The 17,870-nt window shown below is 41.7% G+C and overlaps 1 protein-coding gene across 1 annotated transcript in view; it reads right to left on the reverse strand.

Moving 5' to 3' along the window:
• TRIP11 (thyroid hormone receptor interactor 11) overlaps positions 1–17,870 on the reverse strand; it is a 485,462-nt gene that overhangs the window by 246,743 nt on the left and 220,849 nt on the right. Inside the window, exon 8 of the mRNA XM_086937682.1 lies at positions 9,346–9,386. Coding sequence (XP_086793808.1) covers positions 9,346–9,386 — 41 coding nt within the window. The remainder of the gene's footprint in view (positions 1–9,345; positions 9,387–17,870) is intronic.

Below are 17,870 nucleotides of genomic sequence, written 5' to 3' on the forward strand. Positions count from 1 at the left end.
TTTTTAGGCCGATCTGTCCCCTGGGGGTTGGAAAGCCACTAGACACCAGGAAATTGTTTACTTATGTGTATGGGCAGCAAACCCTTTAGCAAGGGTCGCACCACTTCCAGGGCACAATTTTCCTCTGTTTCCGCCCCATTTTTTAGGCTGATCTGCCCTCCGGGGTGGTGGTCATAACCACTAGACACCAGGGAATTTATATTTATAGATGCTGGGGAAGTGACCCCTCCAACAAGGGGCACTTTCCAGTATTGCCAAAACACGCCTTTTGTTTTTAAATCCCAGCTTTCAGCATATCAGATTGTTTTTGTAGGCTTATAGGCCCGCAGGAGGGCGGAAAATCAGTGGACAACAGGCGAGAGTTGACGCACCAGCAAGGACATGACCAACAAGAACGCCTTCAAGATAGCTCTCAGCCTCTACCACAGAGAGTTGAGAGAATCGAAGAAAAAGGCCTAAGCTTCACAGATCGAATCAAGCTCCTATAACAGCAGAGAACTCTTCAACATTGTCAAAGAATTCTCCAACCCCTCAGCTGCAACAAAACACGACCAACTTCCACAACTGCTTGACAGATGTTGCCAACTGGATGAAGGACAACTGTCTGAAGCTTAACAAGACAGAGGTACTGATTTTTGGAAACAAAAGCTCCCCATTGGACGAATCCTAGTGGCCCCCCAAACTCAGACCCACTCTTAACCCCAATGACCATGCTAGGAAACTAGACATCATTCTGGACAACAAGCTAACCATCCTCCACATGCTTAGAAAGATATTCAAATGGCTACCCCAAAGCTCAAGATGCACCATTACCCAGGCCCTCATTTCATGCCGACTAGACTGCGATAACACTCCAATCACTACAGATCAAACAGAATGCCGCAGCCAGACTCGTCCTGGATCTCCCTAGATGAACCCACATTACCCATCACCTCAGGGAACTCCACTGGTTACCTGTACAGCAACTATGCAAGTTCAAGCTCCTGACCCATTCATACAAGGCCCTACAAAACTGCAGACCACCTGAACTTCAATCAGAACATCAGACACCTCCACTCTGCATCACTTTTCTAACCCTCACCGCCCGCATCCGATGTAGCAGATGCAGAGGTTGCTCCTTCTCTTACCTAGAAGTGAAGACATGGAACAAGCTACCCTTTCATCTAAGGACCTCCCAATTTCTTACATAGTTCTGAAAGTCCCTGAAGACCTGGCTATTCGGCTAATCATCTGGACCCGGCCAGTAGCTGGATGCCCTCTTGTGACCAACAGCAGTCTACAAATCTACTGATTGATTAATGGATTGTGTGGTGAAGCGGCATTTGGCTGGTGGTATGTGTGGACTGGTGTGTGCCTTGCTGTTTGGCTACAATTTGGCTGGTGGTGTGTGTAAACTAGCGTTTGGCTACCGTATGGCTGGCGGCTGGAATAAGGGTCACCATACAGCAATTTTTTGCCTTTGGTTTGTCCCTCCTTGGGGCAGATTGGAAGGCTGTGATGCAGATCTGCGCCCAAGGTCATACGTCATTGTGTGTTATGAAATTAACTGTTTTATTTTTTGTCATCATTTCCATTTGCTGACTTAATGTTTTTTCTTTTTATTGTAGTTCAAAACTTTTGATTTCCTTGGGGGAGACTCTTACTTGCAGTTTCAGCATTGATAGATCTGCAGTTTGTGTAGTTGTATGTGTTGGGTAAGGAACTTTTTTTGTACTATTTACTTCAAATGAGTATCATTACCCTTCATGAATGTGTTTTTTAATGGCTTAATAATTGCAGCATATTTAGCTTCTGTATTATTGTGTGTCAAATTTATGCAAGATGTGCACTGTATTGTCTTGTGTGTAATTTTCTTTTGTTTTCCCTTTCTAGTGTGATAGTGTTGGTGCTTGCTGTGTGCAGAATAGGTGCAGGTGATCTTCAGTCTAGCTGTCTGAGGCAAGTGAGAGGTATTTTTTGGAGCATAACGATCATTGTGTGGTTTGTAAGGATAGTTTTTTCTAGAAAATTATTGGTCAATAGTTATATTTACTGTTTGATACAGCCACAGTTTGTTGAGTTCGAATTTGGCTTAGAGTTGTTTATTGTTGTGTTTCATTTGTAAGCATTATGGCTACCCATAGGCTGACTGCCCAGCAATTTGTTGGTTTGCTTTTTGAATCTGCCTCTGAACATGGCTCTGAGACTGCATCTGAGGTAGAGGATGAAGTTGAAGATTCTGGCATTGAATTTTCTGTCTGAGAGGAATCATCTCATGACGACTCCACTATTAGTGTTGATGAAGTGCCACTTTTAGAGGAGGACAATGATAAGTCAGGATTGCAGCAAGAGCCAGATGGATTGCAGACAGAGCTGGCAGGCTTCCCATTGGAATTGATGAACCCTGGGTTGTGCCTAATATGGTGCAGACTTTTCTGCCTGCCTTTAGTGGTGTTGAAGGATGTAGAGTCAATATGGAGAACCTTTTGCCTATTAACATTTATCAAAAGTTTATCGATGATGTATTTTTGGATGATATTGTTGAGTAGACTAATTTTAATGTAGAACAGTTTTTGAGGTGACAACAGTGCCAAACTTAAGACCCACTCTACAGCTAACGAGTGAACTCTCATAATTCTCCAAAAGATTGATTAGTTCTGGGGGTTAACTCTGTTGGTGTGATTGCTAGGAAAGCCATCACTGTCTTTATATTGGTCTACTAGTCCCTTGATGGCACAAAATCATCCTGATTGTGGCAGTGTCTTCAAGATTCAGCCTGTTCTTGACCATTTAGTAGATCGTTTCTTAGTATGTTCAGGGAAAGATATATCTGTGGATGAGTCTCTGTTCCTGTTCAAAGTTTGTTTGGTTTTTAGGTAATACATTCCCAGCAAGAGAGTATGTTATGGTATTAAGAAGTGCATGTTGTGTGAAAGTGCCACTGAATATGTGATGGTATTAAGAAGTGCATGTTGTGTGAAAGTGTGAAAGTGCCACTGAATATGTGCATGATTTCAAGATGTACATTGGTAGGGATTCTTCAATTTACCCCACTGGTTACCCATCCACATTTGGAATCAGTGAAAAACGTTGTGTGGGAACTTGTCAGGGGATTTTCTTTATAAAGGTCACTATATATATATATATATATATGTGTGGGCAAATTCTACATGTGCAATTATTTAAGGAACTGTTCAAAGTGGACACTGTAGCATGTGGTACAATCCGCTCTAACCGTAAAGGTTACCCAAAAGAGCTTCTGTGCAAAAAACTTCAAAGGGGAGAGACCAGTGCCTTGCATAGTAATGAACTTCTTGCTTTGAAAGTTTCAGATAGAAGAGACGTCCACAACTATTCATGATGAAAGCACTTCACCCGTAACTGTGTGGGTTCACATAGCAGAAATGTGTAAACCTGTGTACATTTTAGACTATAAGAAGCACATGGGAGGTGTAGATAGAGAAGATCAGAGGCTGAAGGCTTACATTGCTGCTCAAAAGTCATACATCTTGTATAAGACCCAAGAAAGACTTTCCTTGTTGGAGATGTAGAGTCTGTGTCCCAAGAAGAGTATGAAAGGAGAGTTGTATGTGCTGCCCCGAGTGTCCTTCTAATCCTTGCCTATGTGTGTCCACATGTATTAAATTGTACCATACCCAAATCAAGTATTGGGAGCAAACAGGAAGGTAAAAGGAAACTAAATATGGTCTGTATTGCTCTATATTTTCTGTTTAGATACCTGGTTGGCAGTAGTTTCAATTGCTTAGTTACACCTGTTATGTATGCAGTTAGTTGGTATTTCATTATTTTCAAATTGGTTGGCGCTTTGTATTTGAGAAAAGCATTGCTATTTTCAGTTGGATGTTTTATTTTTTTCCTTTCTGAGCTGTGTGTGTGTGTGTAATCTGTTCATTGTGGGAGCGTTTTTGAAACTAAAGTGGCGTGGAGCTTCATGGTGACGTCTGATTAGCATTTGGGTAGTGGTGTGTCTGGGTAGTGGTGTGTCTAGCTGGTGGTGTGTCTCAGCTGGAATTTGGCTGCCAGCGTGTGTGTTGTGACCTGCAGCAAGTCACTACATGCACACACACACCACCCCTGAAATGCCAGCCTATGCATTCCACCAGCTTCCTGATGGTGCGATTGTTGTATCTGAAATGGCATCTGGCTGGTGGTGTGAGTCTGTGTGTGAGGCTGGCAGTGTGTGTGGTTGGCCTCCGGCTGGCAGTGTGTCTGACCTGGGAGTGTAAGTGTGTGTGTGTGTGAGTGTAAGTGTGTGTGTGTGTGTGTGTGAGTGTGGGTGTGTGTGCGTGTGTAGTGACTTGCCGCTGGTTTTAGCCCTTTATGTCACAATCCATCACAAGAGTACACTTCTAAGTCCCCTCCCCAGACCTAAGGGGAGGCACTTAGAGACTAACCGGGCTGCAGGCAGTGGCCCATAAAAGGGTCCAGCTGCCTCCTGTAGCTTGTTTGGTCCCTGTAACTTTAACAGAAGGTCAGGTTAGCCTTAAGAGCCTTGGATTCCACTTGTTTGTTTTGGGTAGAAGAGTGAGGGCAGATCCAGTCTTCTAGCCTCTTGGATTTCAGACAGCAGGTGCAGTCTTCTGACCTTCCACAGGTCCTGCTGAGCAGGAGCTAACACTGTGATGTCAACAAGGGCCCATTGTAATGGAGACCAGTCTGGCTAGAGGGTAAAAAGAATGATGTAGGTCGGAGTGTTAGCTACATCTGCTTGTAAGAGGGCAGGCCTCTTTGAAGTTTATCAAGTCCTTGGACCTAGCCTGTTTTGTTCCTTCCTGTCAAGGGAACAAAATACCTCCCCACACCCAAAGCCTTTTCCCTGTCCTTGGGCCAAGTTCGCACCTCATTCGCACCCACTGCAATGTTGATTACTGGCTGGCACGGACTTCAGGCAGGGCAAAGGTGACTTTCTAAAAGTCAAAGTTCCAAAATATTTATGAAAAATCTGATTTCAATGCTTGTAAGAAATATTTCCATAAGACCAAAAATATATTTTGTAGCTATTTTCTAGGCGGTGAGAATATTTATTAAACGTAATATTGTATCTCAACCCTTACCTATGGAATAGCCAGCTTTACAGTTCCACTACACTGGAGTACACGATGAATGCCTCAGTCCACTCACAGCATTACAATTTACCAGCCCTGGGTATAAATGGTACCATATACAAGGGTACATATACTGAGTTCCTCCTGATCTCACCTCCCGCAAAAATCTCTACCGCTCAAACATGGCTTAAGCACCTAACTGCTCTAAATGTACAACCTACCATCGTAGACTCAGCAAAATCTTTAGGCATAACACTTGACACCAATCTCAACATGCAGCAGCACATCAGCAAAGCAACCAAAGGAGCGAACTTCCAAATCAATACCTTGAGAAAACTTCAACCCTTCCTTCCAGCCAAAGACTTCCAAACTGCAGTACAATCTATAGTCATCCCGCACATAGAATACGGTAGCACCGCCCTCTGCGGGCTCCCCCTAACTACAACGGCCCCCCCAAGAGCGTCCCTTAACGCTGCAGCGAGACTCATCACTGGCTCAAAAAAACACTCGCATATTTCCCCTGACTTTAAATCCCTGAACTGGCTACCTTTTGAAGCCAGAATACATCTGAAAATCGCCTGCATGACACACAAGGCTGTACACATGAACTCACCCGCCTACCTCACTCAAAAGCTGACAATTTCTGGTGGCTCTAGAACTACTAGAAGCACAAACAATCTTCTGCTGAAGCCTCGAAGATTTCGGAAGGAAAAAACCTATTAACGCTCCTTCTCAGGAATGGCGCCCAGGATCTGGAACTCACTCCCTCATGAAACCAGGCTCATCTCCTCCAACAAACTTTTTAAGAAAGAAGTAAAAGCGATCCTCATGGCTAAATACACATGTTCTATTATTCTGTATTTCTCAAGACTCCGCTCTGTATTACCTGCCTGACCCCTTGGTCTATTTGTATTACTTGTATTATCGACTTATTTGATTGTATACATTCCCTCTTTGTATATTTTTATATTATTGACGCACCTGTCTGACTTTGCATACTGTACCTACACCACCTCAACTATTCCTACTCTTGTATTACTGATGCACCTGTGGGACTATGCACCCTGTACTCACCTACCTCAACTATGCCTACCTTTATGCTATCTCCAAAAGCATTTTAAGCACGCTTAAACAAGTATATGCTCCTTCTTTTTGTACTTTTATATTATTGGCGCACTTGTTTGACTATGCACCTTGTACCTACACTACCTCAACTTTGACCTACCTCTTGTATTTTGACCTACCTATGTAACTATGCACCTTGTACCTAACTACCTTAACTATTACATACTATTATTCTATCACCCCCTTGTCCTTGTAAAGCGCTCTGATATCTGCAAAGATCTTGTTTGCGCTATATAAAACTTTCAAAATAAATAAATAAATAAATAAGGAACTTCTAGGAAATCCTCCTTCCCTGATCCGTCTTTCTGCCTCTGCAGCAGATATAGGGTGTTTACCCCCAAACTGCCCTCTGGGGAGCCCGGCAGCCTTCTAGGCACCCAGGAATATTCCTTTTACTGGTGTTTTGGACGGGGAGCAGTTACCCCAAGAGAATGCACCTGTGCTTCCCCCAACCTAGGCTGGACAGACTTTCTGTCCCAGGGGGGGATACAGGTATTTATCCATAAAAGGTGTGTTCTTAGTTTGGGAATGGGGTGGCCCCCTTGGGCATGGGTTTGTCATTCCCCACTACCACAGGCATGCCAGTCATTCTGCTCCTCTTGGGGGGGGCAAGAAGACTGCCCCCTCCGTCCCCCGGTGGCAGAAAGGCCACTAGACACCACAGAATTTTGTTTCTAATTATGTTTTGGGTGGGGAATGCCCCTGCCAAGGGCATGGGCCTGTGCTACCTCACACCTCCTGGTAGGACAGACATTTTGCCACCACGGGATTCAGATAAGAGGTGTTTACCCACATAAGTAGGGTAGCGTCTATATAAGTACAAGTGTGGGAACACTGAGTTGTAGAAACGTTGTGAATGTCCATAGCTTCTGGAACTTCTGCTCACAGAAATGGGAGGATAAACAAACGTTTTTAGCCAAGGATTGAGGTCTGCAAAGACTTCTAGGGTAAGAATATATCAAGGAAGCCACATGAGTTACAGGATCCTGGACTCCCGTATGTGTCTAGTTTTCAGAAATGTCCGAGTTTGAAAGAATTCCCTGGGTAGAGGTAAGCCTGGCCCACGATCCACAGCTATTCACTTTGAAATAAAGAGTTGGTTTTGAGAGAGAAAATGTGATCTGTTCATGTTGCGATTTAGGGCATTTCCTGTTGCAGGCTCATGGCCCACCCACACCATTGGGGTACCATTTTTATCTGGACAAGTAAGGGAACACTGGGTGAAAGAAAATGTGTGGATCCCCAAACCTTCAATCACAGAAATTAAGGGAATGTGTGTTTGTTGGCAAAGTTTCAATGGCATTGTGGGTAAGAAAAGGTAGAGCGATCCACACAAGCAAGAACACCCTGGACACTCTAGTTTATACAAACTTAAGAGAGAAGATTTCTCTGGGTAGCGTGTGAACTAGTGCCCAAAATCTCAGCTACAAACATTGAGAAAAGTGCTGATATTGAAGGGTGAATATAATGTCTCCAAGCTGTGTTTGGGTTGTTTTGTGTTGTGAGCGCTAGGCCTAGCCACACATGTGGAGTACTATTTTTACTGGGAGACGCATGGGAATAAAGAATAGAAGATAATTGCATTTCTTTCTTCCAACCAGTGGGCAAAAAAGAGCACATTTAAAAAAATGTCAACTCAATCACATGATAGTATCAGTAACCCCAAATTCAGAGGAATACAAATAACCACTGTTCGTAAACTCAATATCTTGTGCACATTTCAGAAAGAAATAGGTTTCCTTCATACTTTTTTCCATTCTCTGGATTTTACAGTATGAATTGCAGCATAATAGGCACACAATGAAAAATAATTATAACATGCAGTTCAGTTCGTTTTTGGCTCTGGGATTTGTGTCTTTTTGGGAAGCCTACAAACCTATACATCCTTGTGACCAGAAGGGTCTGACAAGAAATAACGGTATATTGATTTTGTAGATCTGCTTTTGAGACAGAAAAATAACAGATAGAAATGTCGTCATCAATTGCTATTTTGCTCTGCTTATTTTCATTTTTTTTATTGAACGTTTAGTTTCTTGAGAAAACGTTCAAGAATCTACACAAATGATCCCTTGCTCAATTCAGAATTTGGACATCATTTCAGAAATGTAGTTGTTCAGGATACCCATTGGGTTTCTGACCTGTTTCCACCACAAACAGAATGTAAATGTAAATGTATGTATGTATAGGCATTTATATAGCGCACTACTTACCCGGAGGGTCCCAAGGCGCTTCGACCGCTGCAAAACCCTTCCTGGTTTCCCTGAGAGATAGTCCCTTAATGGGTATCTCCAGGGTGAGACCAGGCATCCCCGGCGGTCTGGTGGGGCCGTTAGTGAAGATGAGGCAAGCTAATGCCCAGAGTTGCCGAGTGTGATCGCTGATCAGAGTGGGCACCGAGGCGAGAGAATTATCGAGTCCGCTGACCCTGGTCCAGAAACCTGCCGCGCCGGGAATCGAACCCTGGTCCCGGGCCGTCCTCTGCTCTCGGGTCTGCCGCCTCTAACCAGTGAGCCACACTACTTCACTTACAACAGAAAGTAGAATGAAGCCACATGAATTAGGACCAATTGGCTACCTCTTAAAAAACATTCAAAAGTTATAGTTAAATAATTTTTTGATACAGTTTTGCTTGTTCCCGAAAGTTGGGAAGATGGAGTTGCTAGTATAGCAAACCTTTAGCTGATGCCATTTTAAGAAAGAACAAAAAACATATGTTTTCTTGTAGAGCATTCCCCTCCCATCCGAAGGAAATCCACCACATATGGGAACCTTTAGAATCCCCAGGATGTTAACAAAAAGCATACAAATTTGGCGTGGAAATTTTATGTGGAAAAAAGTTACAAATGCATCAGCGCAAACTACCATAAATATTGAAAAAAGGGTTCAGCACTGAGGGTAGAAAAGCCTCAGCAGTTACTGGGGCCTCAGCAGTTCCTGGGTTAAGTTCTGTGTTTGAAGCTATTTTCCGTATCATTGACAATCAGGAAGTACCCATAAAACGATATTATCGGCTTGCACTGAAACGCACAGGGTTAACTACTCTTTAAACTTCACTCCAATCCACACAGTAATCACAAACACTAAAATGCGATCTACATAACTTTTTTATTTTGTTGAAAATACACGTTTAGGATATTTTTTGTGGAAGCATCATAGTGACGTTTGCTATTTTTACCTGAGTCAAACAGTTAAGTCTCTTTATTTCGTTTTCTGCATCTGCAAAACAATAAATTTACACGATCAAGTTTCGGCATATGGTTTTCTACATTGAATTATTCTAGTGCTTCAATTGTACACTGGCCACATTTTCAAACAGGGAGTCTTTCAGTCTTTAACTGAGTCTGCACTTTTATTTACCCTTCTCAGTCGTCACCTTAAACTGCGTTTGTCAGATATGCAAAACAAAAAGATTCTCATAAATAAGCAATAAAGAAAACTGTCTCTTACTGAAACAGTAGTTTTGCCACTTGATTAGTGGAGTTACGTTTTCACATGCGACTATCAGAAATGAAATAAATTCTCCTATGGCTTAAACAGATATATACGTTCAACTAAACACTTCAGCATAGATCATGTGCCCCCTCTTTTCCCCGCCATTCACTTTGGACTATCTTAGGTCATATTGAATCCTGGGTACTTGTTTAAGAGAAAAGAAAGACACATTTCCACTATCTGCATTCAATAACATAGGCCCACTACAGTACATCTTATAGCTGCCATTAAATATCAACATGCGAGTAAAAAAGCTAGACAAAATGCATTACATTTTAATGTGAAGTATAGTGGGAATTCAGACGATTTTACCAGTCCTTATAAACCAACAGTCATGCACCTTCCCTCCACTCATGATATGATCTTTAATCTCTTTTACGGACCTAAAAAAGACCAAGCAGTTACACTGAAGGCGAAGATCCTGATGTGGTCTTCTTGTTTGATGCTCTAATACTAGAGTTCAATTTCTAGTGCAGGAGGGAAAATTTGATATATATGTATATATGAGGTTTATATTCTTCCTTTGCTTTGAGAAGGAAAAGCAAAGGAAGAATATAAACCTCATTGGTTAATGGAAAGGTAGATAAACTATAAGTACATACTGAGAGAATGAAGTAAAAGGAGGTATAGAATTGGCTACATATATATAAAATGTTTCCCTCCTGCACTAGAAATGGAACTCTAATCTTAGAGCATCAATCAAGAAGACCATATCAGGATCTTCGCCTACAGTGCAACTGCTAGGTCTTTTTTAGGTCAGTAAAAGAGATTAAAGATCATATCATGAGTGGATGGAAGGTGCATGACTGTTAGTTTATAATCAAGGTTAATCAAGTGAAAAAATGGACACTTGTGACAATTCTAGACCATTGGTTAGAAAAACTATGGTATCCTCAAAAGACCCAATGTATACAGGTGTTGCGGTATATATCGTTCATCCGCCCCTACATTGTGGTTTATCGGCAGTTATCATTGGATACCATAGAAAGTGTGGGTGCCTGCCTCATCCAGAGGCTCCTCTGGTCTAGGTTGCAGTGTCCAGAGATGAAAATAGTAGTGCAAAGAAAAATCAAAAAACTGTTAAAAATAAGGTCAACACCAATAAGGATTTTAATGGAATGGTGGAGAACTTATAATAAAAACAAGTGGGTACTTGTCCTAGATCGAGTTAAGGGATCTAGAAGTGCAAATTTACAAGAATGTCGACATGTTTCAGCCCCCTTCGGCTCAACGGAGTCTATGGGGCTTTCGTCAGGACATAAGGACAGACAAACATGGATAATCTACTCACACTTTTTTTGTGGAGTTCAATGGAAGTAGTGAGGGTCAACTTTAGCCACTCAAATCTTAATAACCTGAAAAAGACAATACACACAAACATGTTGTGCAGGGGTGATATACATTCTCACAATATTGCTGGAATGAAGGTAGGCACAGTAGTAAGCATTGGTCTCAACTACCACATTAATGCATATTAGCAAAAAAGTTACACGTTAATTCTAAACAGTGGAGCATCCCCTGGTAGGGTAGAGGAGAGAGGGGGGAGGCAAAGGTGAGTAAGAAGGCTGCATTTTTTGCAGACAAACCTTCTCCGCCATCTGAAGGAGACACCAATCTGAGAAAGAAATCTACCTTTAACCCTCCAGCAGGCAGTATACCATCAGAAATCCACACTTTTGAACAGGCATTATTAAAGGGTATAGATGAAATGACAACCAAAAAGAAACAACATTTTCACAACTTGAGTAATAAAGAACGACAGGCTTTAAAAACTCCATTAAAATCCTTATTGGTGTTGACCTTATTTTTAACAGTTTTTTGATTTTTCTTTGCACTACTATTTTCATCTCTGGACACTGCAACCTAGACCAGAGGAGCCTCTGGATGAGGCAGGCACCCACACTTTCTATGGTATCCAATGATAACTGCCGATAAACCACAATGTAGGGGCGGATGAACGATATATACCGCAACACCTGTATACATTGGGTCTTTTGAGGATACCATAGTTTTTCTAACCAATGGTCTAGAATTGTCACAAGTGTCCATTTTTTCACTTGATTAACCTTGATACTACCTGGGGAAATAAATGGACATGTATTCCTCCTCCCCTCTCTGATTACCCTTGTATTAAGCAGCGGACAGCTGCGGGAACTTTCTCACAACAGTGTATACCACATTGTTTCTCTCTCTCTTCACTTTGGAGTATAACCATGGAGGGTAACGTTGGATTGAGCTTTGGCGAGAGTGACATAGAAGAAATCCTAGCAGGTCAATCCCTTCTTCAGAATAAAGATCTCACTGAAGCACTGGAACAAACAGACAACTGGGACACACTCTCCGAAAAAAAGAGAGAACAAATACGGACTGCGATTCACGGCATTATTATGACCGAATACCTCCGACAAAAAACAGCTCCAAGAGGCCTTTGGGTCAGCAATGCCCCACGCATCTTCCTACACGACCTGGCCTTTCGTAAGGACTGGTCTTCCATCTCCTGGAAATGTACCCTTGATTATCTGGTGCTGATCATCAAGACAGCGAAAAGACTCTCAGAAGCATTATTAGTGGAAATCCAAACTCTTGAAAATGAATTAAAAAAAGGAATAAATCCACTAACCTACAAAAAGAAATTAGATGAACTCACCAAAGAAATGGAAGAGACCCAAGAATTCATTATGCAGAGCAAATTACTGAAACTGAGCAAAGATCTGAAGAAGTTCAGTCAAGAAAAAATGCATCCCTATACTAAAGAGGACTACAACTCCAACGATCAAAGCTCGGATAATGAATCCTTAGGGAGAGCCTCTTCAAACAACTCGGTGAGCAGCTCTGAGGAACACACGCCAAGAAGAGGTGGGTTCAATAATCGATCTCAAAGATTTAGGAGGGGAAACCGATGGCAAAGACCCTTCTACCCAAACATGAACATGCCTCATTTTCAAGCCTACATGCCACCTTACGGGGGATGGATGACACCATACAATTATGGGATGCAACAAATGCCTCAACTGGGCAATGAACAACACCCAGGACAACAAGGACAACAACAACAACAGCCGCCTTTTTTAGGCAGGGGCCAAAACCAATTCAGAGGAAGAAAGAAAACCATAGTCTGGCAAGATCAGCAGAGGAATGTCCAAACGAGAAGCATGTCGTCTGCCCAACCGAGCACGAGCAAAACAAACACTCGCTAATAATCAACATTGCCAACATTGACTTAACAGAAGATCAAAAGAATGTCCTGGAAAAAGGGCTTGGATTTGTCCCCACACCACCAATAGACAATTTCAAGCTAAAGTGTGAATTAGCTGAATTTTGTCGCACCTTGAAACTTAAGGCATTTTTTGCAGACAAACCTTCTCCGCCATCTGAAGGAGACACCAATCTCAGAAAGAAATCTACCTTTAACCCTCCAGCAGGCAGTATACCATCAGAAATCCACACTTTTGAACAGGCATTATTAAAGGGTCTAGATGAAATGACAACCAAAAAGAAACAACATTTTCACAACTTGAGTAATAAAGAACGACAGGCTTTAAAAACTCTTGAATCAAATGCGGATATTGTCTTTAAACCAGCGGACAAGGGGGGAGGGATCGTGATCCTCAGTAAAGAGGGCTACAACTTACAATGCCTCTCCCTCCTATCAGACACAAAGTACTACAAGCAAATCGATGAGGATCCCACAGAAAGACTTCAGAACACTATCAACATAATGGTCCATGAAGCTGAAACCAACAGGTGGATAACAGGGAGGGAAGCTGATTATCTGTGCACGAAGGAACCCAAAATTCCTTTCTTTTATTTCTTTTATTCCTTACCCAAAACCCATAAAAATAAATCACCTCCACCAGGACGCCCCATTGTGGCTGGCATAGGATCATTGCTCGAACCCCTGTCCAAATTCGCAGATGAGTTCCTCAAACCATTAGTACAGAAGATACCAACCTATCTTAAATATACACGTGACATGCTAGTACAAATCAAAGATATACCTTTTGACCAAAACACCATGCTTCTGGTAGGTCTTGACGTGGAGTCACTGTACACCAGCCTGCCTCAAGACGACACCCTGCAAATGCTGGAAGATGTCCTCTACAGTGAAGACTGGGAATACCATACTCCTAGACACTTTATTTTACAGTGTTGTCAACTAGCACTCAAAGAAAAAAAATTTGAATACAACGGAATGTTGTTTTTACAAAAGCATGGAACATCGATGGGCAGTGCCTTCGCCCCTTCGGTGGCAGGATTGTACGTCAGCAACTTTGAACACAAATTTGTACAAAACGAGACAAACCCGTACTCTTCCAGTATCCTATACTGGAAGAGATATATTGACGACATCCTCCTCATTTGGGACATCAAACTTGACCTGGACCTTTTTTTGAGGTGGTTAAATGAAAGGGACCCTTGGCTCAAATTTACACACATGGCCAACAACACGTCCATTGACTTCCTTGATCTTACTATCTTTGCAGAAGACAATCAATTGAAAACTAAAACTTTCACCAAACCAACTGCGAAAAACAGTCTACTATCTTATAAGAGTCACCATCCTAAACCACTGAGGGACAATTTACCTTATAGTCAATTTTTACGTTTAAAACGGAACTGTACCAATACAGATGACTACAAAGCCCAAGCGAAGGATCTGTGCACCAAATTAAAACAAAGAGACTACACGCAAAGTACCATCCAGAAATGCATGAAACGTGCGAACCACCAACCCAGGGAATGCCTCCTACAAAACTATCCTAAAGACCCCATACCGGACCTTATGACCTGTGTAACTACGTTCTGCCCATCCACCTATGAGGTCCAAAAACTGGTAAATAAGAATTGGAAAATCCTCAATACTGGAAAATTTAATTGGCCAAAACCACGTTTTGCCAATAGAAGAACAAAAAATCTGCGAGATACATTGGTTCATACACGGCCACGACAAATACATAATCAAGAAACCATCAGAAACATTTCCATGTCCCCGGTCAGTGGTCACTACCCCTGTGGAAATTGTACAGCCTGCCAATTTACCACCCATTCGAAACAGTTACAACTGTCAGAGACTCTAAACTGGACCCAAAAGCAACACACGAACTGTAATTCTTCCTGTGTCATCTACATGGTCAACTGTCCATGCAAAAAACTATACATAGGTATGACGTGTCGCAAAGTAAAGATCAGAATAGGGGGAACATCGTAGCAATATTCGCTTGAAAAAAACTACAACCAAATTGTGTGCCCATTTTCTAGAGAAGGGACATTCTTGTGATGACATCAGATGGACTGTCATCGAAATGCTGACGGAAAGAACCCCCAACGCTGAAAGAATTTTGCATGAAAAAGAACAAAGGTGGGTGGACCGTTTGAAAACTAATATCACAGGCATGAACGACAACGTCCCCTGGCACCAGTTTGCGGTCCATTGAATGTACACTGATTATCACCATTCAGATACAATGAGGCTACTGTATTTCAACTAAGTTTGATACCCATCGCATCCCGTGATAAGTATTCAAATAATTGCCAAATCACTACTCACATACATAATTACACCAGTTTGAATGTATACTTTTGACAATGAGGTTTTTGTCCCGAACCCTATTATATCTGGGAGCTCTCGCAGCTAAACAAACCGGAACCAACATAATACTCTTACCGTTTTGCTTCAACCTAATACTGCTTACTAACTGGCATAACGTGTGTTTTTACTATTGAGTATCCTAGTGTTCAGGTCTCCGTGTCACACCTAAATAAAGTTGGGCTTTTCAAAACAATCCCCGTCAAAAACACTCCCCCGGACATCAGCTCGACATCCGGGGGCAGAGTCAGCACAAGCGGCGCAGGATCCCATACACGCGGGTAATGGCGGAACGAGTCACTCAGGGAAGTTTGCTCTTCCCGTGAGGTAAGGTGATTCTGACCTCTTTTACCTCTTCCCCACAGCTCTGGGCCTCCCCGATGACAACTTAAGACTCTACATTAGGGGGTAAGTCCAAAACTTGACTGTGAATGTGAGTGCGCTACTTCAAATTAACGCGTTGGGGTCAGTTACTCCGCGTTTCCCTCCACAAGCGTAAAACCTTTTTTATGAATCTCCATTTATCTTGATTCATTCGTCCGCCATCAATAGACATTGGGATTGTTTCACAGCTATTACAGAGTTCATTTACCGAGACTCAGTACGAATGACCGGTACCCCCCGGGGTCCTTTAGAATGAACATTTCACACAATATATTGCTTATTTTACACATGATGCTGTAATCAAAATCTTGCAGCCTTCTTACTCACCTTTGCCTCCCCCCCTCTCTCCTCTACCCTACCAGGGGATGCTCCACTGTTTAGAATTAACGTGTAACTTTTTTGCTAATATGCATTAATGTGGTAGTTGAGACCAATGCTTACTACTGTGCCTACCTTCATTCCAGCAATATTGTGAGAATGTATATCACCCCTGCACAACATGTTTGTGTGTATTGTCTTTTTCAGGTTATTAAGATTTGAGTGGCTAAAGTTGACCCTCACTACTTCCATTGAACTCCACAAAAAAAGTGTGAGTAGATTATCCATGTTTGTCTGTCCTTATGTCCTGACGAAAGCCCCATAGACTCCGTTGAGCCGAAGGGGGCTGAAACATGTCGACATTCTTGTAAATTTGCACTTCTAGATCCCTTAACTCGATCTAGGACAAGTACCCACTTGTTTTTATTATAAGTTCTCCACCATTCCATTAAAATCCTTATTGGTGTTGACCTTATTTTTAACAGTTTTTTGATTTTTCTTTGCACTACTATTTTCATCTCTGGACACTGCAACCTAGACCAGAGGAGCCTCTGGATGAGGCAGGCACCCACACTTTCTATGGTATCCAATGATAACTGCCGATAAACCACAATGTAGGGGCGGATGAACGATATATACCGCAACACCTGTATACATTGGGTCTTTTGAGGATACCATAGTTTTTCTAACCAATGGTCTAGAATTGTCACAAGTGTCCATTTTTTCACTTGATTAACCTTGATACTACCTGGGGAAATAAATGGACATGTATTCCTCCTCCCCTCTCTGATTACCCTTGTTAGTTTATAATGACTGGTAAAATCGTCTGAATTCCCACTATATTTCACATTAAAATGTAAAGCATTTTGTCTAGCTTTTTTACTCACATGTTGATATTTAATGGCAGTTATAAGATGTACTTTAGTGGGCCTATGTTATTGAATACAGATAGTGGAAATGTGTCTTTCTTTTCTCTTAAACTTGTACCCAGGATTCAATATGACCTAAGATAGTCCAATGTGGATGGCGGGGTAAATGTTTAGTTGAACATATAGCTGATCTTTTTTTCCTTTCCATGTGTATAGATATAACTCTGTCCAATGAAAGAAGTGACCCCATATGAAATGTTGTCCTGAAGAAGGTGGTCCCATATCTATTGGTCTCAACCACCGAAACGCTTCGATGCCAGTGTTAAAATAAGGAATCCAAAAAATCGAAGGGACTCTAGGATACAAGGGATACTCCTGTACAAAGGGTTCCATTTAAAGTATTTAGGGCTATTGGATCAGACTGATGTTTAATCAGACTATTATAACTGTTTTCCTAGTGGGGTGTTACATTTTATAATTTGTTTTATGATCATGTTTCGTGTTTTTTATTAATGTGTTTTATACTTTTTTTGTACATTGTGACCACGCACAGTGGAATGGATAAATTGTGTAAAAGATTTAATAAATTGCATATACTTTTCAGGATTTCATCCGGAATTTTAAATTTTGAGATAAAAAAGAACTCCTATAAATAAAATAGTGCAACCATTATATTTTAGTCTGAGAGTATACTTGGGACTTTTGTTGGCTGTAGTGGACAAGTGAATGCATGTTTTAATTAATGAACACAATGAATGGAAGGATGGTGTGAAGATCTTTTGTACCTAATACATTAATGCATATGACGGTCAGCTATGTTTTATGAGCTCTGGAACTCTCCAGTAAGGCTGTGTTGTAAGTGAAAACATGATGCAAAGATTATTGATAAAGGTGCCTTGTTCATTTCACATCATGAAACGATGATCGAGCCACAAGCTGCATATAAATTAACAAGCAGCATTATCATATGTTGCCTGTGAGGTGGATGTGAGGCTAAAGCTGTCAAATCTGTGAGCAATGCTCGTCTGACCTGTTCATGTGTGCTTGTAT

This window comes from Lissotriton vulgaris, chromosome 9, assembly GCF_964263255.1.
Source record: "Lissotriton vulgaris chromosome 9, aLisVul1.2, whole genome shotgun sequence".
In the NCBI taxonomy this organism is placed as follows: domain Eukaryota; kingdom Metazoa; phylum Chordata; class Amphibia; order Caudata; family Salamandridae; genus Lissotriton; species Lissotriton vulgaris.